Source organism: Diaporthe batatas, assembly GCF_019321695.1.
Source record: "Diaporthe batatas strain CRI 302-4 chromosome Unknown Contig00005, whole genome shotgun sequence".
In the NCBI taxonomy this organism is placed as follows: Eukaryota; Fungi; Ascomycota; class Sordariomycetes; order Diaporthales; family Diaporthaceae; genus Diaporthe; species Diaporthe batatas.
Genome location: NW_025408552.1, coordinates 2,117,115 through 2,139,760, shown reverse-complemented (window position 1 = coordinate 2,139,760; position 22,646 = coordinate 2,117,115). Strand labels below are relative to the sequence as shown.

At 48.7% G+C, this 22,646-nt stretch overlaps 3 protein-coding genes across 3 annotated transcripts; 2 read left to right on the top strand and 1 right to left on the bottom strand.

Annotated features, from left to right (window-relative positions):
- Positions 1-209: 209 nt before the first annotated feature.
- Positions 210-5,801, top strand: KVR01_005021 (uncharacterized protein; the record flags this gene model as incomplete). The annotated part of the gene is made up of 7 exons (XM_044786203.1): positions 210-621; positions 690-945; positions 1,016-1,447; positions 1,519-4,790; positions 4,876-5,105; positions 5,185-5,409; positions 5,509-5,801. 7 exons carry the CDS (start codon positions 210-212, stop codon positions 5,746-5,748), a joined length of 5,067 nt encoding a protein of 1,688 aa, XP_044645466.1. The 3' UTR covers positions 5,749-5,801.
- Positions 5,802-13,949: 8,148 nt separating this feature from the next.
- Positions 13,950-18,086, top strand: KVR01_005104 (uncharacterized protein). The gene has a single exon (XM_044786367.1). It carries the CDS (start codon positions 14,572-14,574, stop codon positions 17,743-17,745), a length of 3,174 nt encoding a protein of 1,057 aa, XP_044645549.1. The 5' UTR covers positions 13,950-14,571; the 3' UTR covers positions 17,746-18,086.
- A 196-nt stretch (positions 18,087-18,282) lies between these two features.
- Positions 18,283-22,404, bottom strand: KVR01_005707 (uncharacterized protein). The gene is made up of 3 exons (XM_044791770.1): positions 21,144-22,404; positions 19,881-21,088; positions 18,283-19,824 (listed from the first exon to the last, which is right to left on the bottom strand). The coding sequence occupies exons 1-3, from the start codon at positions 21,825-21,827 to the stop codon at positions 18,450-18,452; spliced, it is 3,267 nt and encodes a 1,088-aa protein (XP_044646152.1). The 5' UTR covers positions 21,828-22,404; the 3' UTR covers positions 18,283-18,449.
- Between the last annotated feature and the right edge of the window lie 242 nt (positions 22,405-22,646).

Below are 22,646 nucleotides of genomic sequence, written 5' to 3'. Positions count from 1 at the left end.
CAACCAACATTGGAACGCAGACTGATCCATGCACCCTGTCGGCGCAACGGTCAATCCATCGGGAATCCAAAAAGAAGATTCCTTTCTGTAGTCGAAGTCTGCCCTCGGCGCTTAACGAAGCCAGACGCTCCTTATCCTTCTTTTACACCCCCTTCCACCTCCACCACATTGTTTTTTCCGTATAGGTCCATGTCTGAATAGTGTCGAACATGGCGACCTCACGGCCATCCACGGTCATTTCACAGGCGCAGACTTGGCTTCTTCTCTCGCTCTTGGCCATATTCGTCAGCACACTCCTTCTCAAATCTGCATATCAGCCTCCAACTGCGCACTTACATGAGTTGCGTGACCTGTCCACCTCGCGGGTTCGGCTGAGCCCTGAAAACGAGGTGGTCAACACTGGGTTCCCAGAGGACCTGGGTAACGTGACCAGTCAGCTCATGCGGAGAGCTGGCGGGGACTACTCGTGCAAAAAAGGCGTGCCCTGCAAGACGCAGGCGTGCTGTGGTTCTTTCTTTGACGACGTTGGGACGTGCGGCTTCGGTCCGACCTTTTGCGGCAGTGACTGTGATTCTCAGTGCGATGCGAAGCCTGAGTGCGGCCAGTTCGCCGATCCTCCTGGTTCGTTGTGCCTTGGCCCCAGAATAATCGCGGCGAAAGGTCTTGCTCAGTGCTGATGTGGAATGTAGGGAAAACATGCCCCCTGAACGTGTGCTGCAGTGAATTCGGTTTCTGCGGTAGCACGGCTGATTTCTGTCAGACGGGCTGTCAGTCGAACTGCGTCCTTGAACCCCCGGTTCCTGCTGGGGGAAGTAGTAGCAAGGTGATAGACAACAAGGTCATTGGCTACTACGAAGCGTGGTCGGCCAGGAGGAAGTGCAGAACATTTCCTCCCGATGGCATTCCCATTGAAGGCCTGACGCATGTAAACTTCGCCTTTGCATAGTAAGTGACTTCCGGCTCACAACTGGTGCAGAGTCGCGAGAACGCACAGGATGGCTGACCACAAATATAGTATTGACCCGGATACCCTGCAAGTCACAAACATGGACTCGGAGACCCCTACAAGTCTGTTTGCGACTACTACAGATATCAAGAACCTCAAGTCTCGGGGGTCTACCCTTGAGGTCTTTGTATCCATCGGTGGCTGGACCTTCTCTGATAACGGTACAGCTACTCAGCCTGTCTTCCCGGCTATTGCCAGTGACGCAGGCAAGCGCAAGCAGTTTGCAGATAACCTCGTCTCTTTCATGATGCGCTATGGCTTTGACGGCGTGGATCTCGACTGGGAGTATCCAGGCGCACCTGATCGTGGTGGCTTGGAAGAGAAAGACATTCAAAACTTCGTCCTGTTGCTGAAAACACTACGTGAGACGTTTCTTGCGTCGGCTCGTGGTAACTACGGGCTGACCTTTACGATTCCCACTTCGTACTGGTATCTTCGTTGGTAAGTCCCAAGCGAATCTCGTCATCTCACACATTGATGTTTCAAAGAAATTCCGTTCTAATCCTCTGTAGGTTCGATGTACCGGCGCTGCTTGAGTATGCTGATTGGACGAACATGATGTCCTACGATCTTCATGGAGTCTGGGATGAACACAATCCCATCGGCTCTATCGTACAGAGCCACACCAACCTCACAGAGATCAAATTGGCAGCCAACCTGCTATGGCGGAACAATGTGCCTCCTGGAAAGGTCGTGCTCGGTGTCGGCTTCTACGGGCGCTCGTTCCAGCTGGCCGACAGCGGGTGCAGCACACCAGGCTGCGCATTCAGCGGTCCCGCCAAGGCTGGTGAGTGTACCAATTCAGCTGGAACACTGGCCTATTTCGAAATCATGGACATTATCAACGCCCAGAATCCAAAGGTGACACATGATGAGGAGGCTGCCGCCAACTACATTGTGTTCGGAGACAACAATGACCAATGGATCAGTTACGACGACGCCAAGACACTCAAGCAGAAGGTCGACTGGGCAGACAGTGTTGGCCTCGGCGGTGTCATGATCTGGAGTGTCGACCAGGATGATGCAGACTTCACTGCCCTTGAAGGCCTTCTCGGTCAAACTATCCCGTCGTTTGAAGAGAACCTCAAGCGGGCCGAGGTCGCAGATACCAACCACTGGAGCTCCGTGAATGGCCAGGGGTGTAAAGTCAGCGACTGTTTGAGCGACCTGGCGAACCCGCCTTCAGGTTTCTCAACAGCCCCAAATGGCAAGTTTCAAGACACTTGCGGAAGTGACAAGAACGGACAGATGTATAAGTACGTCTATTGTCCTACTGATGCCATGCCGCAATCGTGCCAGTGGCGTGGTTCTGGGTCGTGTCACGGCCAATGCCACACTGGCGAGGTTACACTCGCTCACTCTCCCCACGGTGATAAGTCTTGTGTGAAGCCAGGGCAGCAAGCATTCTGCTGCGAGAGCGAGACTTGGTCTAGCTTCACTGATAAGTGTGGCTGGGGAAACGACTGTGACGAATGCCCCAGTGACGCGCCTTACTCTGTCAACACGAGGAAGAAGATTTCATTCTTCTCAAGTTGCACTCAGCATTATTGCTGCCCGTACAACTTCCAGAATTGCCACTGGGTGGGCAAAGGTACTTGTGACGACAACGAGTGCTCTGCCACTGATGTCCAGGTTGGACTGGACGACGAGGGAGACACAGGATCCGTATGTGTCGGCCAGTGGGCGTCTCGGAAGAAGCCGCTTTGCTGCAACACGCCCGATAATCTGAACCCTTTCCTGCCAGTCCCTCTCGAGAAGCTCTTCCCTACATTGCCACCATCCAGCGACGTGCCCGCCTTCGACCAGCAGACCCTTTCGCAGCTCCCTACTCTTGTCGGTGCCAATCCAAACCCTAATGCTTTCTTCTTTGTGGTCATCGACGGCCCACCGGGGACTGTTTCCAATGTCAACAAGCGTGATGGGTCCCATCTCGAGTTCCTCACTGGTGGTATGCACCACGGTCAAGATGCGCAGACGACTCACTTCGTGTGCATGGACAATTCTGCCACAAGTAACTGCAATGACATGCATCTTGACGGCCTCGAGGGCACTGTTCTTCGAATGCCCGACAACATGGGCTTCGCGACGTACGCCGTCGCCCATGCAGCGAGGGAGGTCACCAATGTCACCCTTCCCAGCCGCATCGCACGGCGGGCACCACCAGGAGCCAGAGTTTACGAGCTCGAGTACAGTTATAACTTTTCAAAGGTCAAGCGAGACTCTGGAGATATATATCTCCGCGTCGACTACTCAGATACACACACTTATTACACTGATATCGTGCAGGCGCCTCATCAAAAGAGGTTCTGGAGCACTATCAGCTCTGTGTGGAAAACCATCCTCGATCGAATTCGCGGTCAGACGTACGATGAAGACCAGCAGCCTACATTGAGCAAAGACAACTTCGATGTCCTCATTTACGGCGATGATGGCAAAGACAATGGGTGCTCAGGGGCTGACGGGTTCCTTAAACTCAGCCTGTCGGGGTCGATGCGAAATGTTATGCGTTTTGGCTTTACCCTTGTGGGCACTATTCAACCTTTCGCTCTGGAGGAGGCCTATGGATATTTCGACTCTGATCTCTACATGTCTGCCCAGCTAAACTTCGACGGGAAGGGCCACCTTGATATCAACGGCGGGTCAGGCGTCTCACGGAGTCTCTTCAGCAGCCCCGTCACCAAGTTCCAGGCTTCTCACCCGGGCATCGTATCTTTCTCCCCTGAACTCAACGCAGAGGTCTCTCTTGTCGGATCCGGGCAAGTGGACGGCAAGTTCAGCGTCAGCTTTGAGAGTGGATCGTCAAAGACGATCAAGACGCACGCACCTCCACAGCTGGCCACCTTTGACGGCGACATGCTGGCCAATACCATCAGTGATGCGGCTGATGGGTACATCGACGTTCAAACGCCATCTTTCAACACAATCTTCGCTATGAACATGAACCTGGAGACATCAATGAAGATGAAGATCTTTGACTACGGCACCTCCCTACAAGCTGCCGGCGCGACCTTCAGTGCAAGAACCCCACATGCCATCCGCATCATCGGTGATACAGGCACCGGTAAGCCCGGCTTGGAGGACGCGCCGCAGCAGGCTTCCTCGGATGTCGTCCAAGATGGTACGGTCCGGGACGGATGGGATGACGGCACAACTCACGGTATTGGCTCAATGCCGAGCCCTGCTGTTGTCCTCACTGGCGGGGAAGCCGCACCAAATCGCGAGGTCCCAGACATCAACGGCTATGCCGTCTTTGGTGACAAGGACTTCATGACCTGCTCGGATGGCGGCGGAGGCTCTTATACGGGCCACCTGGTGTGTTACTGGAATCTTGTCAAAAACGATTCTACCATGGTGGAACCCGATCCCCCTTACAAGCGCCTGCTGCGGAGAGAGTGGCTCGAGCCCCTAACAGGGAGCGAGAAGGAGCGGCTCGACTCTGGTGCCGGGCAGGTGGAAGACGACGACCCTCTCCATCGTCGTGCCGCCGGTCCCTCGGGTGGCGCGTCGGAGTCGTACCCCGTGTATGAATACCCGGCCAACCCGAACGGGCCGACCAACGCTTTCAACTTCGAGACGCCTACGTATCCCGCTGGCAATGACGGGGCGGCGCTTGATGCTGAGACGGGTCGGAATGAGAGGTATGCGCTGAATGATCCTGATGATTGTGAGGATACTACCATCGTGGCGAATGGCGTGCAGGGTGTAAATTGGGAAACCGTCGACTCGGACCATATCGACGACAGGTCGATTTTCCCAAATCACTTTTTGAATTTTGCGCAGAGTGGTATGTGACTGTCTCAGCCAACCTTTATCTGCCTTCTCAGTGTTCCCCGATTTTATCGAAAACTACTAATTCATTACTTCTGTAGGTGAACTCGACTTGGCTGATGATGACAACAACCCGACTATATATCGAACTGCGAACCCAACCTGGGATTTTGCCAACCTGCTTGATTATTTCGCCGCGGACTACCGCACCTGGGTTCCTGCCAACGTTGAGCCCAACCCGCCGCCCGGCTCCGCTGCTGGTGATGTCGCGGACTCGATGGGATCGACTAACAACCCAAATGTGATGGTGAACCTCGAGACCAATCTCAACGTAAGTAAAACATATCTTAAATTTCCCCCATCTTGTCAGTCTGGTGGTTGGGAAAAAGCCACTGACAAACATCCACCAGATCCTCAAGGGCCGCATCTATACCACAGAGGGTCAGCCGGTCGGCAACGACGTCTGGGCGATCTGGATGCAGCACCGAGAACAAGGCCGCGCGCAGGCAATGCTGTCGGCCCTCCGGGCTAGCTTTGGTATGTTTGCATATATGCGGGCGAACTCGGGTGTCCGCAACACGGTGTTTGCGGACAGGCGGACGGCGTTGGAGCAGTTTGATCGATTTTATGCTGCCGTGAGTGTTTCTCTTCCCTCATCTTTTCCTCTTCTTTCTATCCCCAAAGGCCGTGGAAGAATGTGTTTACTGACACTCTGTTTCTTGCTCGCAAAACAGACGTTTCCCAACAGGCCGGAGCGCATGGTTGCATTGATCGACGAGTTCCAACCACAGTGGCAGACGCGGGTGATTAACTTTGTGACGCGGTCCATCAACTCACGTTTGGACGATATGGTGAACCTTTACACTCCCGATTTGTCTCTGCCTGTTGGTGACCCGGCAGGAGACCTGGCGAGAGACGTCCTTGGTGCAGTGAGCAGGTTGAGGGCTAGGATTGCTGCTGAGATTTCATTCTAGAGATGGGTCTAGCCTACCTACATAACGTCCCCGGCCCACATTCCGACCACCCCCCGATTCCGACCACCCACTTTTTGGTGCAAATACACTATTAAGACACCCACTTTTCAACTTAGCCTATTAAATCCAAATAAAATCCTATAACCCTAACCCTAGATTATACTAATAGTTTCTTAATTATATTTTAATTTAAAAATACTAAAAAAATAGTTTATAAACTTTAATATTTTTAAAAAGAGTTTTAAACTTAAAGTACTAAATATATTAAGAATTACTAGTAAATTACTAGGTATTTATAACAATACTAATAATATAATTTATTTAAGATATATTAATAATAAAAATTATAAAAAATCTTTTTCTTATATAATAAATAGTAAATAATTATATTTTAAGCCTTTTAACTATTATAATTTTATTTTACTATAAATAAAAATCTTTATAATTTCTCTAAGAAATCTTATATAAAGAAAGTAGAATATTTTAGTTTTAAAAATATTAATAATATTTATTAAATAAAACCTTACTAAATTGAAATAGTAATAAAAATAATTAAGGTTATTTAAAAAAAAGTAAGATTATAACTAATTTATTTAATTAGTTATAATTAATATAAGCTTATAGTTAGAAATGTTAGTGTTAATATATAGAATCCTATAGATTTCTTAACATTTTAAAATTCTTTAACTTTAAAATTCTTTTTAAAAATATTATAATCCTAAAAGGAATTGTTTAATATTTTTATATAATGTTAGAAATAAAACCCTATTTATATAGTCTAGGGTTAGGATTATAGGATTTTATTTAAATTTAATAGAGGGGGGTAGAAAAGTAGGAGTTTGTGTGGAAAAGGTGGTCGGAATCGGGGGGTGGGCGGATTCCGGGCCGCCCACGTTAAATGAATAACAAAACATGGGATGCGTCACTATCCACAGCCTCATGACCCCGGATGGCATATAGACGTGTCTGTCTGTATACAAGATGAGAGCATTTAAGATTTTTATGTCCAACACACAGAGGTGAGGGTTAGGTGAAGAGCCCGGGAGGGTCTCATTCCTATAGGTAATAAAGACTAGTCTCACTACTGATAGTTGCAATAGTAGGCGTGACTGCTAGCCACACACTCTACTATCCGGCTAAAAGACTATAATAACCAATCTATATGATTGGTTACCTAGCAGTATATAAGTATCATACCGTCACTACCCCCCTTTAAGGCCTTTTAGAGTGCTTAGATGTTTAGAGGAAAGTAGTGCCTTTAAATCAGCTTATATACTTATAGGAGGCCTGAAAATTTTAAACGGTACGGTATAAGTAATGGGTTATAAATAACGGATTCTTAAATAATTTAATTAAGTTACTTTCTTATAAACACTCTTTTTTAATAGTGTAATTAAAGATAGGGGCCTAATATTAAAAAATTAAATAAGATTTTTAAATATAAAGGCTTAAACTTATACTTTTAGTTAGATTAATTATTATAATAGTAGGTGTAACTACTAGCTATACACTCTACTATTTGGTTAAAAGACTATAATAACTAATCTATATAATTAATTACCTAATAGTATATAAGTACCGTACCGTTATTATAGTGCTATTTATTAAATATATATAAGTATTTTAAAAGTAGAGCCTATTATATATAATAATAATATAATATACTAACTTATATATTTAATTTTAATATATTTTAAATATTTAAAAGGAAAATAAATATTTATATAAAAATAGTTAATATATAAAATATAAGTTTAAATATTTTTAATATATAATTTTAATTTATATTATTTATTTATTATATAAAATTAAAATTTATATTTATTTTATTAATTTTTAATTTTTAATTTTTAATTTTTAATTTTTAATTATTATTTAATAATTTCTTTTATTATTTAAAGTATTTTAATAATTTTTAAATATTTAATATTTAATATTTTTATATTTTATTATTAATAAACGTTTTTATTATTAAATTAATTTATAATATTAAATTAATAGTTTTATAAAACTTTATATAAAACTTTTAATTATTAATTTATATATTTATATTATTATTAATAGAATTATTTATATAAAACGTATAAAAATACTTTATTTAAATAATATATATAGTTTAAAAGATTAAATAAAAATAAATATTTATATAAAAATAAATAAATAATTATTAAAATAATACCCTTTAACTTTATTTATATATTATAAAGTTAAAGTTATAAATACTTATTATATTATAATTATTATTATTAATATTATATTCTTTCTAAGTACTAAGTTTTAAGTACTTACTATTATATAAAGGCGTTATATATATCCTTAGATATATATAGAATAGAAGCGAAACTATATAAATAGATAATATATAGGTACCTATTTTCTTCTAGATTATAGCTAATTAAAGGGCTCTATTTAACCTCCCTAGACTACTGGTAAGCTGTTCCGTGGCTCCAAGTCCCACAGGTGTCTTCTTGACAGGCGAGAAATGGATTTATCCGTGTCGCTTCGAAGGCGTGGTCATCTGGCCACTGCTGCTCTCCTCATCGGAATCATGTCGGACTGGGGTGGTCGGCGCCGCGCCGCGCTCACGACGATCGCGCATGGCGCGGACGTCGCTATTGGACTTGTAGCCAGACATGAGGTTGAATGGTATCGGGCTGCCGAACTTGTCGTGGCTTGAGTCTGGCGATGAAGGTGCTTCTGGTCTTGTGGATGACTGAGAGCTCTGTGGCTCCTGTTGGTCAGCTTCCCAATCGGCAGTCGGTCATGGTGACGGGGCGTGGGGGAGGTTTGTGCAGTTGGGAATGGTGAGTGTTTGTTTATGCTGTTTTGTGAAGACGTAGGGGGTACACCACCAGGTTGCGGTGGTTCTGATACGTACTAGGTGGTCAGCTGGTCACTCTGTGACTGTGGTAGAGTAGGTGTGGTGTAGCACCTAAGTGGTTATATGGTGTCGTGCTTGGGAAGCGGAGAGATCAGTGAGTGTCTTGTGGGTGTGGTGGATGTATGTGTAGAAGTGGGACGTGTAGTGTTTATTTACTTGGCCCACCGTAAGATAGTGGTGTGTCTGCGGCGCACACTGGTGGCCGCTCCACACGTCAAGTGCTCAGTGATTTCCACTGCCACCAGTATGTTCTTGCATTCTAACAGTCCATCTATCTAAGGATGGTAGGTGTTGAGAATAGTAGGGACCTTCCTGCTTGTTCCTAGAGTAATTTCTACAAATTTAACATAAACTTAGGATCTTAGTTAGATATAATCTATCATAGTATACTCCAGTTTACTAAATATAACCACATTAAACTTTAGCCACACTATATTTTTCCTTTACACTATATAACTATCTTTTAATTTAGCTACTTATTTCTTTCCTAATAGTTTAAAACTTATATATAAAGTCTTTAATAACTTTATATATATTTTTATAATTCTTTTAAAAAAAAACTTTAAATCCACTCTTTTCTTTATTTTTATTATATTTTTATATTATTAAAAATTAATAATTATTAATAATAAAAGTATAAACTTAAAAGAAAATAAACTTATTATACTCTCTTTTATCTTTTATAAATTACTTTTAAAACTTTTTTAAGAGTTTTAATACTTTATTATAAAATTTTAAAGATAATATATTATAAATTATTTCTTTATTTTAAATTCTTTTAAAGTTAATAATTATATATTTAAATAAAGATTATAATATTAATTTATTTAATAAGGGTTTTATTAATATATATATATATATATTTAAAAATAATTTTAATTAAGCTTTTAATATAATTTATTTATATAATAATTATTTTTAAATTTAATCTTATTATATAACTTTTATAATATTTTAATTAATATTATTATTAAAATAATACTTTTAACTTTATTTATATATTATAAAGTTAAAATTATAAATATTTATTATATTATAATTATTATTAATAATATTATATTTTTTTTAAATATTAAGTTTTAAATATTTATTACTATATAAAGCTATTATATATATCTTTAAATATATATAGAATAGAAGTAAAACTATATAACTATATTAAGAGTAATTTAGTATAGTCTTATGTTGAATAGACGTTGTTTCTAGGTATAAGTAAGGTACTCTTAGTGAATTTATCTATTACCGTGAGTAAAGAGTTGAAGAATAGTAAGGTGTTTATCTACTATAGTGTTCCGGCAGCTAGTACATCGGGCAAGGCGGTTGTAAAGTCCATGGTTAAAATGGAATGCTCGGAGTAGATATAGATTCGAGTTTACCTAATAGTGCCTAGTTGTTATACTTATTTAGTTTATAAGTTAAATAATAAGAGATTTAATCTTTAATCTTTCTTTAAAGGCTAGTAATTATAAATTTAAACATAATATTATACTAAACTCTATATATTTTAAAGTACTATATTAATACTTATAAACAGCCTATAAAAGTTATAAAGGCCTATAAAGCTTACCTTATTTTTAAAATATATTCTTAATATAAAACTTATAATAATTATAAAAGTTACTTTTTTATAAAACTTAAAGAATTAAAGTATAAAAGTTATATAATTAATTTTTAAAAGAGAAATATATATTAAATAAATAAAATAATTATAAAGAAATAGTTATAAAAAAAGATAAAAATAAAAATAAAAATAAAAATAAAAATAAAAATAAAAATAAAAATAAAAATAAAAATAAAAATAAAATAACTTAAAAAATAAAAAAAAACTTTAAAATTATTTTAAAAAAAGAATCCTTTTTAATTATTTTTTATACTTAAATAAATAAAGTAACTCTTAAATTACTAAAATCTTTTTATATAACTTCTATACCTTAATTCTCTAACTCTTATAGAAGGGGATTACTCTTATAATAGGTATAAGTCTTATAGTATATATAACGTTTATAAAGGGCTATAATACTTGTGGATCCCCCCTATTTACCAGTACGGTAATAGTGGTATGCGGTGGCCACCTCTGGCCACCCTTCTCTATGGCACGCATATAGGTTCAACCACACTACTACACGACAATTGATTCGATTCAGTTCCCGTGTCCAATTTTAGCATTGGCTGTACGGTCTCCAGGTCTATTTGGATCTGAAGGTCTTGCTCTGAGGTGGCAGCCAATTCGCGACAGAGATGGCAGTCACGGAGGGAAGGAGCGGCGGCATGTCCCGACTGACTGCCTGAATCTCACACCTGCACCCATTGGATTTTCAGTTTTGAAAAAAAAGTCCTCTCTTGATGGACAAGACAGCCGAATCGCCAAGTTCTCCAAAGCAGTTTAAAGAAGACTTCGTTTATCGTTTTTGAAGATGGTACCTCTTCGTGAGAAATCTGGCAATGCCCGTGCCATTCGCAGCAGCACTCGCGCCCAGAGAGCTCCTGCACCTTCCCAGGGCAAATCGGCCTCTTCATTCGGCCAATCTTCCAGTTCTTCTGTGCCTCGCAAAAGGAAGTCGTATACTGAGCCAGAGTCTGACCAAGACTCTGGCGAAGATGTTGATGCCCATGGGGTGAAAAATGACGATTCAGACTATGAATCTGATGGGATGGCTGAAGAGAAGTGAGTTTTCACGGCAGTTTCACATACGATTAAAATATTAATATTAGTAGGGAACTGTTGGACGAGCTCTTTGCTTTCAACGAGGAACTCCACGCGGACGAACCTGAGGCCGAGTTGGAAGGCTCCGTTGACGAAGGTGACGAACCCACCACACTACCTTTCAGCAACCCTGAGGAGCCCTCGGGTTATGTGTGGTTTCGCTTCTATTCCGTATACGTCCGAGGACATACATGGAGAACAAGCATGAACAATGTCGATCGGTACCGCCGCCTCTTCCAAGCTACAGTAGAGGCACTGAAGGGTACTTCCATTGAGCTCCTCAGGAAGTTTGACAGTATCCGTTCACTGAAGGCCGCCGACGATGACGGGCCTCCACCAATCCACCGGCAATGGGTGGCCACATTTGTACATTGCGATTCACGAGTGCTAAAACACCGTGCACTCGAGGATGTACCTGTCAGAACCAGGTCTATTCTTGGCGACCCGAAGCTCGATTTGGATAACTGGGTGGGTAGCTGCGGAAGCTCCCCAAGATCTCCAAAGATGCTCGAGAGTTTTACGCGGGGGAGTATATCGATATCGTGGACCGGTACTGGCATAAAGCTAGCCCTGATGGCCAATACTCTGCTGGTCAAATCGAGACCAGGCTGTATAAAGGGGGCACCTCTAATGCAGCGACGGGCGAGAGAATTCGGACACACCGACGGTTCTTGAGGATGACACTCCCCGATGCCAAAGCAGCCTTCACCAAGCAGAAACGTTCTGCTCCATATCATTATCAGTTTGGGAGCCAGGCAGCTCCATCTGAGGACGGGCCAGCATACCAGTGCCAATCTGATTTTCGATCGATGGGGCATACTTCAAGTTCTGACAATATGAATACCTCCAACACTCCTTTTATTTGGTTGCGAGAACTCATCAACCAAATTCTCATGAACTGCCTACCACCTGACAACTCGTCGTTCCGCTGTCAAACATTATCAACCGAGGTCAAGCAGCTAGTCCATGATATACGCCAGGGGCTCGAAGCTGAGTTTGGACCACTTCTAGACCTTTCTGGAGTCACCCTAAACCGTGGGTGTTGTCTGATGGAAGCACAGAGAGGGGGAAGCGCTCAGCGAAAGGCATGTCTTAAATGCCCCAAGCTATTCACCCCAGGGGGGGGGTTTACCGGCAAGAAGGGGCAGCCATGGGAGGATATATTCCGTCTATATGAGCCGGGTAATCCCATGGGTCCAATCATCTGCCTTGGCTGTTTAGAAGCCCATTCCCCTCCCGGCCACAAGTTCTGTCGAAAATGTAAATACTATCACCTTAAGGCATTATTTAAGAAAATAGATATTTATATAGGAATAAATATATAATATGTAAATACTTATTTTTTTTTAAATTATAGTTAATTAAAAGACTTTATTTAAAAGAACGGAAATTCGCGCACTTAGAATTAAAAAGTATATATAGTACACCTATCTACTAATTAAAAAGTATAGAATATAAAATACCTTTTATAAAAAGGTTAGTTAGAGTAAAGGAGGTAAGCTTTAAAGTATAAAGTATAGTAGAGAGTTATAAATAAAGTTAGTAAGTATAACTTAAGTTTTTAAAAAACTAATCTACTTTATTTATAATTCTTTAATTATAAAAAAGGCTTATATATTAAAGTTATAAAGACTTTAAGGTTTTATACTCTAATTAGCTGAATAATAGAGAGGGTATGTGCCTTCCGATTCTAAGTGCGCGAATTTCCATTCTCCTCTTTATTAATGCTATAATGAATATGCACATGAGTATCTACGTGGATGTGGGGCAGCCCGCAATCGCAATCGGGCACAACCACTGTGGTACAAGTCCCACCTGATTCTCAAATAAAATGCCGAGGTGGGCCACCACTTCGGGCCGGAGCCCCACCACTTGAAGGCCGGCCGTCCACACCCAACCCAGAGAAACGACACACTGGCTGCCAGATCACATCCAGCAGCCGCCGAGCGAGTGTCCACACGAGAGCAGACTGAACAATTGCATTGCCTGATCTCGAACAGCCCAGCCCAGCACCCCGCCTCTTGTCGGTCTCAGAACTGCGTGGTCTCGTCATGGTGGCTCGCCAGCTGGCCATGCGCCGTACCCGCAGCAAAGAGCGGTCACAGCCACCCACGGCCACCGTCCGGAGGAAATGGCCCCCAAGCTGCGTCTGTGCAGGTGCTGTGGTGGCATTGCTCCTTCGGGCTTATAAGAGTGACGTCCACGGGTAGCCCTCTCAACCTTGGAAGCCCGCGAGCGGCACGGCACAGACATGGTCAGCAAGTGTATAATGAGGCTTACTGTGTGCAGTAGTAATCTGTAGCCATGCAAGCCATGCAAAAGGGCCTTGCTATTTCCAGAGACCCAGAGACCTTGCACTGCACCTGCATTGGGTGACAATGGCAACGCACCTTAAGCGCCCGAGTTTGGCGCGCTGCAGGGCGCTGCGCCCCGTCATTGGCCGGCCTGGCTGCGGTGCCCCCTTCCCCAATGAGGTCCAGATTGCCATCTACCTCGACTTGGCGCGCGCCAGCCAGTCGTTCGTCGTGTCTTTTGCGTGTCTTGGATGGCACCTTCCAGCACCATCCTTCCTGCACGTCGTGATTGGCCTGGCCCCAGCCGCTGCAACCCTCCCGGGCCAGCTGCGAGGAGGTCCCCATCCAGATTCCTCGATGGGCCATGCTGCCATGCTGCTCGAGTTTGCATGAGCCTGCAGCCCCCCCTGCTCTCGCCCAATGTGAGCACATGGCGGGCTGGCGGGCAAGCAGGACACGCGGGTGTGGTCACACCTCCGTCGCCGTTGCTGGCCCTGCTGGCCCTGCTGGCCCTGCTGGCCCGGGTTGCCCAGAGTTTGCCGTCCCTCGTCTGCACGCCATTAGCCGCTCAATGGGATACTGTGGGGCTTCCTGTGCGAGCATCATGATGCCCGGCGCCTGCCAGACGGGTCGACGGGTCGAGGTCGGCCGTCTCGTCTGTTAAAACTGAATTCATCACCCCAGTCCTCCACGGACCGCCTCCTCCTCCCCCATTTCCCTTCTTCACGACGACTCATCCGAGTTTGCCACATTTGAGTGCTTCGCTGTGCGAGCCATCCTATCGTTAGCCTTTTATTAACATCTCCTAGTCTTGGTCTTTTTCCCCCCTACGGCGCAGAGCGTCGTATTGCAGCATCTCCATCCTCCGGAGGATAGGGTTCTTTTTATATCCTATGATGACCGCATTTTGTACTACTGCAACTGCGACCTAAGAATTTCCCATAATGGCAGAGCTGCTTGTTCTCCCCCAGAATGCTGACCACGAGCCCACCCTGCAGGGTCGGAGGCGGCGCCGTGGTCTTAATACAATAATCGAGGAAGAGAACGAGGACTATGTCTCGCCCACACGCTTGCCCTTCATGAGGAAAACCACGGCTAGGGACAAGACTGCAGACCAGGAGAGACTCCAGGCGTGGTTGGCCCCCCTCGATGCCATATCCAGCGAAGACTTGCCCACCCCAAGGGCCTTCCCAACCCCGAGGGGCTTCCACTTCATGACCGCACCAACACTGCCATCCTCACCCTCGTCGGCCTCGGCCTCCGGTGAGGAAGGCAGCTCCCACGGCTCATCCTCCTCACGTACCAACTCCTGGAACAGGCACAGTGCCATGACAGATGTCACCGAGTTTGATGATCTGTACGGCGTATCCGACGAGAGTGAACCCGAGATCGAGTCCATGAGAGCGCCAAGGAACAGGAAGTCAAAGGGTCCTCTGGTCTCATCGAGGACATCATCCAGCGAGGCCAGGAAAGCACTGCCACAGCTCGTGATTCCCGGTGGACACCAGCTCAACACCGTCAAGTGGTCGCCAAAGCATCAAGATTTGAAGAAGACACTCGTGTCGCCGGTGCCCCCAACACCACCGTCAGCTGTCGCCATGTCTCCAGCCATGCTGTCTTACATGCAGGCTCAGCATGCTCAACCCATCCCGACCATCTCAGCACCGCCCTCGCTCGACGGCTCATTGGATGGAAGCCTCACCTCCGAACAGCTGGCGGCCATGTCGGCGCCTCCTACTCCGGTAATGGGCAACGAGGATCCCGAGGATAGCGGGGACTGGACCGGAATCCAGCTCCAGCCCGGCGCCCTGGCAACCTTGCAGGCCTTGTCTGGCCACGAGGCAGATGAGGAGGACCAGCCTCAACACGAGCAACCCATTGAGGTATCTAGGGAGCCAATGGCAGAGTCAAGACAGGCGCCGCCTCGTCTGATGACCAGGAACCTGTCGAGGGCAACCATCGCGCTCTCACCCGCGCAACAGAGATCCATGACTGGCCTGACCAAACTAGACATCCCTTCGCCTGGTGGTTTCTTCTCCGGCCTCTCCCCACGCACTCGGACGACATGGCACCTCGAGACCCCGCCAGCAGACGAGGTCGCACCCCCGACTTCAACCACAGCTGAGCAATTCTACAGGCTTCCCTGGAACATTGCTTCCGCGCCTGCTATGCCACCCCCACCAAGACCGGAACAAATCGTTGAGCACGTCGTGGAGATTCCAGAGGCCGCCGAGGAGGAGGTCCAGACAGCAAAGCGAGTCGAGGAGCCTGTCACTGCGAGGAGAATCCCCGACTCGCAATTGGAGTCTTTCCCCGAACTCGACGAGGATGTTCACTCGCCGACATCACCGAAAGAAGAAGACCACGTCAAGGAAATCGTCGTCGACTACGACCCAGAATACGCCCAAAAGCAACAAGAAATCTCTGCGTCGCACCTCAACCGTACCGAGGTTTGGCTGCGCGCGCAGTTTGCGTACCTGAGAGGCGTTGGCTTCGAGTCCACTGAGGCAGAAGCAGAGACGGAGCCAGAGAAAGCGGCAGTCATGACAGAGGAGTCACAAGAAGCGTCAGATGAACTGGAAAAGCTGCCAACGACCCCGCCCAAGGGATCCGTACTCAAGACGGCAATTTCAGCCGCCTCGCCCGCAGCCAAGAAGTCTGTCCGCTTCTCAAACCGGCTCACGTTCGCCCCCGCCGAGGGCGATATCCCAAAGAACCTCCCGTCCAAGCTCCTGCGACAGGAGTCGGCCTTCTACCGGGCCTTCCAATCCATGACTGTCCGCTCGACCCGCGCCGACGTCTTCGTCCACCGGCTCCCCCGCTTCGAGGCCCTCCAGGCCGAACGCATCTCGCTCCGCGAGCAGCACCGCGACCGTCTCTTGGGCAAGTACCAGCTCTCGGTGGTGCCCCAGTCGGCCAAGAAGAGGATGAGCGCCAACGTGGCTCGCGGCGACGACGAGGTGTTTGAGGACCCGGAGAAGATGCGCCTCGACAAGGAGGCCGAGGCTCTGAAGCAGATGGCCAACGCCAACTGGCACGTCGCCGCGACCAAGATGCTCAACGGGGGCAGGCTGGTGTGCGCCCCCGTGCACAAGCGGCTCGCGAGGCTCTCTCTCGCGCCCAGCAAGGGACGCCACGGTGGTGCCATGCGCAGCCGCCTTCGCATCCTCGACCTCGGCGGCCAGGCGGCGTGCGACTGGGCCTGGCACGCGGCACTGCAGTACCCCAACGCAAAGGTCTACACCGTGACGACCAAGGCCATCCGCCAGCTGTCCAACTCCAACATCCGCGGCCCGCCCAACCACAGGCAGGTTGCCGTCAACAGCTTGGGCCGCCTCCCCTTCGCCGACGACCAGTTCGACGTCGTCTCGGCCCGCGAGCTGCACAATATCCTCCGCTCTTCGGAGGTCTCCGAGAAGGTCGGCGGCGACGAGTGGGACGCCTGCCTCCGCGAGGTCATGCGCGTCCTGAAGCCCGGTGGATACGTCGACTTCAGCGTCATGGACTCGGACCTCGTCAACGCGGGGCCTCTGGGCCTCGCCAAGAGCGTCGAGTTCGGCTTCACCCTCAAGACGCTGGGCTACGACCCGGCCCCAACGAGGTCCTTCCTGTCGCGCCTGTCGCGCGCCGGGTTCGAAGACGTCCACCGCGGCTGGGCGGTCCTGCCGCTCGGCCCCAAGCCCGCCGCTCGGCCGGGGCCCGTCCGCTACGGGCCAAATGGCCCCGTGGGCGCGGAGCCCTCGCCCCCATCCGGTGGCAAGACCCTCTGCCTGGACGCCATGGCGCCGGGCAGCCTTCCCGGCAGTACCGATGCCGCGGCTGCGGTCGCCGGCCTCGCGGGCACATGGAGCTGGGAGCGGTGGATCCTGCGGTGCGAGATGGAGAAGGCCGCCGGGGAGGCGCACAGCGGCTTCTCGCTCGCCGACACCGTGACCACCGATGGTGGTGCCATGAAGGAGGCGGGCAAGAGCCTCGAGGGCGTGCACGCTGTTGTTGAGGAGGGCAGGGCCTGCGGGGCTGGGCTCAGGCTGCTGAAGGGCTATGCAAGGAAGCCCGAGAGGTCGGTTACGCAGGAGGTGCTGGACGCTCTCGAGTGCCTCGATGTGACGGAATACTGAAGGCTGACAATTACCGTCTGGCCTCTAATTTTTCGATACCTCGCATACCATGTGATTTCTTTTTCCTTCCTATATTCCCCTTTTTCTTTTGACGGGTTTCTTTATGGGTTCATAGCGTATCGGGCGGGGATGATCTGTACGATGGATGGTGAATGATTATACATGGGCATGGACATGGGGCATACGAGACTTTTTCTAACTATCGACATCGTCTTGTAGACATTTCATTTGTGTCTGGTCCACCGGGGTCCTTCCTACACGTCCCGGCTTACTTGTACAATACATCATCGATTACAGAGCAAGTAGATATATACATATATATACACGCTATCGGATGGGGACAATTTTGTACGCAGTGCTTTCATCATGCTCTCTTGTCCGCCCTGGAATGCCCCCAGTCACAGCTGCCTAGGTGCCCAGGTCGTCGTCCATTCGTGAGGGCAAGTAGACTGAGCACGAGTACTTTTCAGGGAGCGCGGTCACCAATCAATTCTCCAGCACCAAGCTCAAAACTGGGAACCACAAACTGGTCCAGATCGACAATGTCAATAGGCTGTCATTTTGACTATTTATGGTCTATTGATCCATTGCCGAAAGCAACGTATTCATTATAAGCCCTATCGTTTTGGGCACGTCATGGTATCAAGCTATCAATCGTATCATGGGCCCCCCGGGCCTTTTTTTGCGACCGCTTCACCCCTTTTCTAGTCCAAGACTATCGCCGCGCCTTGCGAGCCGGCAGCTGGTTGCGCAGCCCCTCCGCCTCCGCTGGTGGCCAGACCCTTCAAGGCATCGCTCACCCTGGCCATCAGATCCTCGATGCCCCTGCCCGCGGTCTTGGCAACGGCAGACTTGCCGTGGCCCATCCAACCGTCGCCCTTGGAGTCAAAGACCGGCTGCAGGGCCGCGTCAAACTCGTCGCTGTCCTTCCGGGGGGCCTCGCCCGAGAGGGGGGGGCGCTCCACGCTCCACCACAGCTCTCCGCGGCGCGACCTGCATCTGACTCTGAGGCGTAGACCGCGTGCGGGCCTGTTCGCCTGCGCGGGCAGCTCAAAATAAAGATAGTAGACGTCCAGGGTGCGTGGTTCGATCTGGAGCTCGCCCTGGTTGTCCATGGCGACGTCGACCCACGACTCCTCCATCGCGTCGAGGGCCCGATGGAGATTCAGCGATGTCTGGAGCCAGAATGGCAGCTGCTCGAATCCATCTCGAGAATTCACAAGCGAGTCGAGCATGTCCCGGACCCGGATGTGCGGGTTGCCCTTCTCGAGAGTGACGCTGACCTTGTCACTCTTGGCAAGATCCAGTACGACCCTCCAGGGGGTCGAAGTCTGCCCATCCACGGGCGGCTGTTCCGAATTCGGTGGCCCGTAGGTGAAGACGACTTTGCGAAGTGTGACGCTCTCGCACTTCACTGTGTCTGAGCGGCGATTGATCGCAGCCACAAACTCCACCAATCTATCGAGTGCCTTGAGACGAGTAGCAAGGACGTCGATGAAGGACTTTCCGATCTCGGTCCGCAGATGTAGCTTGAACGATCCAGTGCGGGCGTTGTAGTAGACATCATGATCGACGTGACCCTTGAGAAGCGAGAACTTGGATTTGTCTCTGACAAGGACCTTGACATCGGCAGAGACGGCGAAGTGTTTGCTAGAGGCAGATGCAGGACTGCGAACACCTCGAAATGTGATCTCGACGAATTCTCCAGCCCACAATTCTTTCGTGCGCTGGGCCCCGTGATCGCCACCCTGAGGTGGGAGAATGGAAGCAAATCTGACAAACAATGACGGCAGCCTGGTGCGAGAGGACAAGTACGGGTTGATCGCGGCCTTGACCGCAAACCGAATTCTGCTCTTGCGTAGGGTCGTAATGTCGCTGATCTGAGCAATCATACCCGTGGTGAGCGTGGTGAGGTCGGTGAAGAACGGGACAGAGAAGCTGGGGTTCGTAAGTGTAATCGGAATAGGTGTGTAGGATTTGAGCCGAACAGTCGACTGCTCAGCGATCAGGTTGTTCCTAGAAGCGAACTGGTTACCTCGAGGTTTTGGCGAATCCACTGTGGGGTTGTTGGGCGCATCGCTAGAAGGCGTCAGCATACGGTATTCTGGTACAGGCCGATCGGCATGTCGACTTACATCTCTACCAGCCACCAAGTGTCGCCGGCCAAGCTCAGACAGACGACAAGGTACCAAGAAGCAGTCCAGCCTTCGCGCTTGAGCCACAGCATGTTGTGTGGCTCCCGGGAGGCGTGTAGCCGCTTGACCTCTTCTGGACCGACCGGCCGTCGAGACATGTGCCAGCCCTGGCCTTGACCCAGTCGGACGAGCTCGCCAAATTCGCTCTGCCACCTTATGGTCTCGATTTGCATAACGGCATCCTCTACGAGGTTTCGAGATCTCTGGTTGAGGTATGCTTCGCCCTTGTAGACGTATGATTGCGCAGCGGGCTCCATGTTGAACATTCCTGTGGTTGGGTTAATTCGCACGGTCAGGGACTGCGCATGGGTCAGCTGAACCACCAAGGCCGACTCCGATGGGTCCTGACTGTCGATGCTCAGCGATACCGATGCTTGCCGTTTCTCAAAGCGTGGCTTGGAAAGAAGCTTGTCGTAGATCGATGACAAAATGTTCCCAACATGTTTCGCGACGATCTTCTTGATAAGTGCCTCTGCAGAGATGTCCTGGTTATCGATTGCTACGTTCACGTCGCAAACTTCTTTTCCGTCCTGGAACCATCTCAGTTCGAGATGGCTAGTAGGGTTCGTTTTTGGTGGTGAGTTGGATTTTGATGTTCTCCCGCTGTTGACACCCACAATGATCCAGCTCTTTGGAACAGCGTTGGAGTTCGCGGGGAAACGGTTCGTCCAGTACTGTATCGAGAGGGCACGGTTCAATCGCTCGACCCTCAAATTCTCGATCCAGCGGCCGCGGCTGAGCTGTACAGCCTGTCTTCGAAGCTCATTGATCTTGTGCGTGAGAGTGAGCTCGTGAAGAAGTTCGTAACAGCCCCGTAGGCCGTCAGTGCCAAGTGCCTCGTTCACACTCATCTCCAGAAACATCCTCAATGTCTCGGTCAGGTCTTGAGGCGCTGGCGAGAATGTGAATCGGAAGTCAATGAACCAGAACTGCTTCTCGAAGTCTTCGTCGGCAATCGTGAGATCCACCTCAAACTCCCCGTCAACTTTGAAAGTGACGCGACCTGAGTCGATGGTGTAGCCTCTGAATTGGCTGGGGATCTTGTCGTGGTCCTCAAGATTAAGCCTCACAGATAACAGAGTGTTCAGCTCGTTGATCCACTTCATTTGTTCGGCCGTAGTCAACGGAGGGGGTTCAATGTAACCAAACTGCGAAAAGTTAGCAGAGTCAACATCGCTTCGCGAACAAAGTCAGTCACAGTACCTCAGGGAACCAAGGCGCCTGTCCCGTGGACAGAACTTGAAGCGCCGTTTTGAGATCAGGGTCTGGTAGCCGCGCCTGGTAGAGGCCTCTCTTGATATGACCCATGAAGTCCAAGCCCTGGTCATATTTCGCCAACTGCTCGTTGATGTGAACATTGAGATCGATCAGCTTGCTGACTTGCCCGGCTTTCCTACTCCACTCTGAGATCACCAGGGCCTTGACCCATTTTCCGTGCATGTCTTGGATGAAGCTCAGCAAGTTGGCCTTCTTGTTTTGATTCTCTTCCGAATTGTCTTCCGCCGTGCCTGCGCTACCATTCATAGACCCCTGTGGTATGAGGATCTTGGCAAGCTCTTCGATCTTGGACTGGAGGTCATTATGTGATTTCTGCGCCAGCCGCTGCAGCAGGAACGGAATTCCGATGAAGTTCTGCGTGATGTGTGCGATCTCGGGTGGCAGGTTGTCCATCTTAGAGGTCTGCCCTGTCGCGCTCGAGGCTGCTTGTGCTTGCTTTAGCGCATCTGCTTCCAGTGGAGTATCGTATCCATTCGTCATCGGTGTTGCGCCTCCCTTCGCCTTGTTTGGAGAAGGCTCGCGCTTCACCATGCCCGCGCCATTGATCCCGTTCATCTTCGAGTCTCTGTCATGGTCGGTGCGCGCCCCATTCTGCGTCCCAATCTCCATCTTGACAGCCTCCTTTCCAAGGGCGAGACTCTCATTCGTGAGATCTCACCCTGCCGTCTGCTGGGTCTGAGTCCCGTATATCCTGGCCAGTCGAAAGCGTGACGAGCAGTCGCGATGGAAGATGCCCCTGGGAGGCCAGCAGATGCCGGTCGCGGAGATGCGAAATGGCACCCGGCCGTCGACGTAGTGACGCAGCAAGGTCGCAAACCAAAGGCACTGTTGAGAACGTCCGCCTTGCAGAGTTGACAAGTGGGAGTCCCCAGGTGGAACACGTCCCTAGGCCCCCATTCGTTTGGCACCCTCGCAAGAATCTCGGCAGTAAGGGTGGTGATCGGGCGCGGGCGTGGTAGCGGGCGCGGTCGAGGCAACGCGCGCCTTTCTTCACTCGGGCGGTTCGATTGACGACAGCGACGGGGTCCTCGCGGGACCTGCAGGACGGGGGAGGAAGGGCCACGAAGAAATAGATCCGGCTGATGGCCCACAGTGAACGTTTTGAATCAAAACGCGGGATGCGACAAGGTTTGGTGACCGCAGGTCATAGATAAAGAGGTACCTGGTCTATGGTATCGTGGTGATGAAAGCTGAGCGCAGAACCGAGGAACTGAACTGGTAAGGCGCCCGGCCCCCCAGCCGCCAGCAGGCTAGCACGTTAGTCTGTACCTTGCCAGGCTTACGCCAGGGAGAAAAGCGGGGTCCACGTGATGAGGTACCGATACCTTGGCGCTGCATGTAACATTGCATGCAGGCAGTGTAGCCGGGACAACGGTCGGTCAGCCCGGTTCACCTGTACATCCAGTCTATTGTGATGGCATTGCTGTT

Bases quoted from the DNA above. Each gene is read 5' to 3' on its own strand.
- KVR01_005104 (XM_044786367.1), top strand. From the start codon at position 14,572: ATGGCAGAGCTGCTTGTTCTCCCCCAGAATGCTGACCACGAGCCCACC.
- KVR01_005707 (XM_044791770.1), bottom strand. From the start codon at position 21,827: ATGGAGATTGGGACGCAGAATGGGGCGCGCACCGACCATGACAGAGAC. The intron at 21,089-21,143 runs GTACTGTGACTG...AACTTTTCGCAG, and splicing joins AGGCGCCTTGGTTCCCTGAG to TTTGGTTACATTGAACCCCC. The intron at 19,825-19,880 runs GTAAGTCGACAT...GACGCCTTCTAG, and splicing joins ACTTGGTGGCTGGTAGAGAT to CGATGCGCCCAACAACCCCA.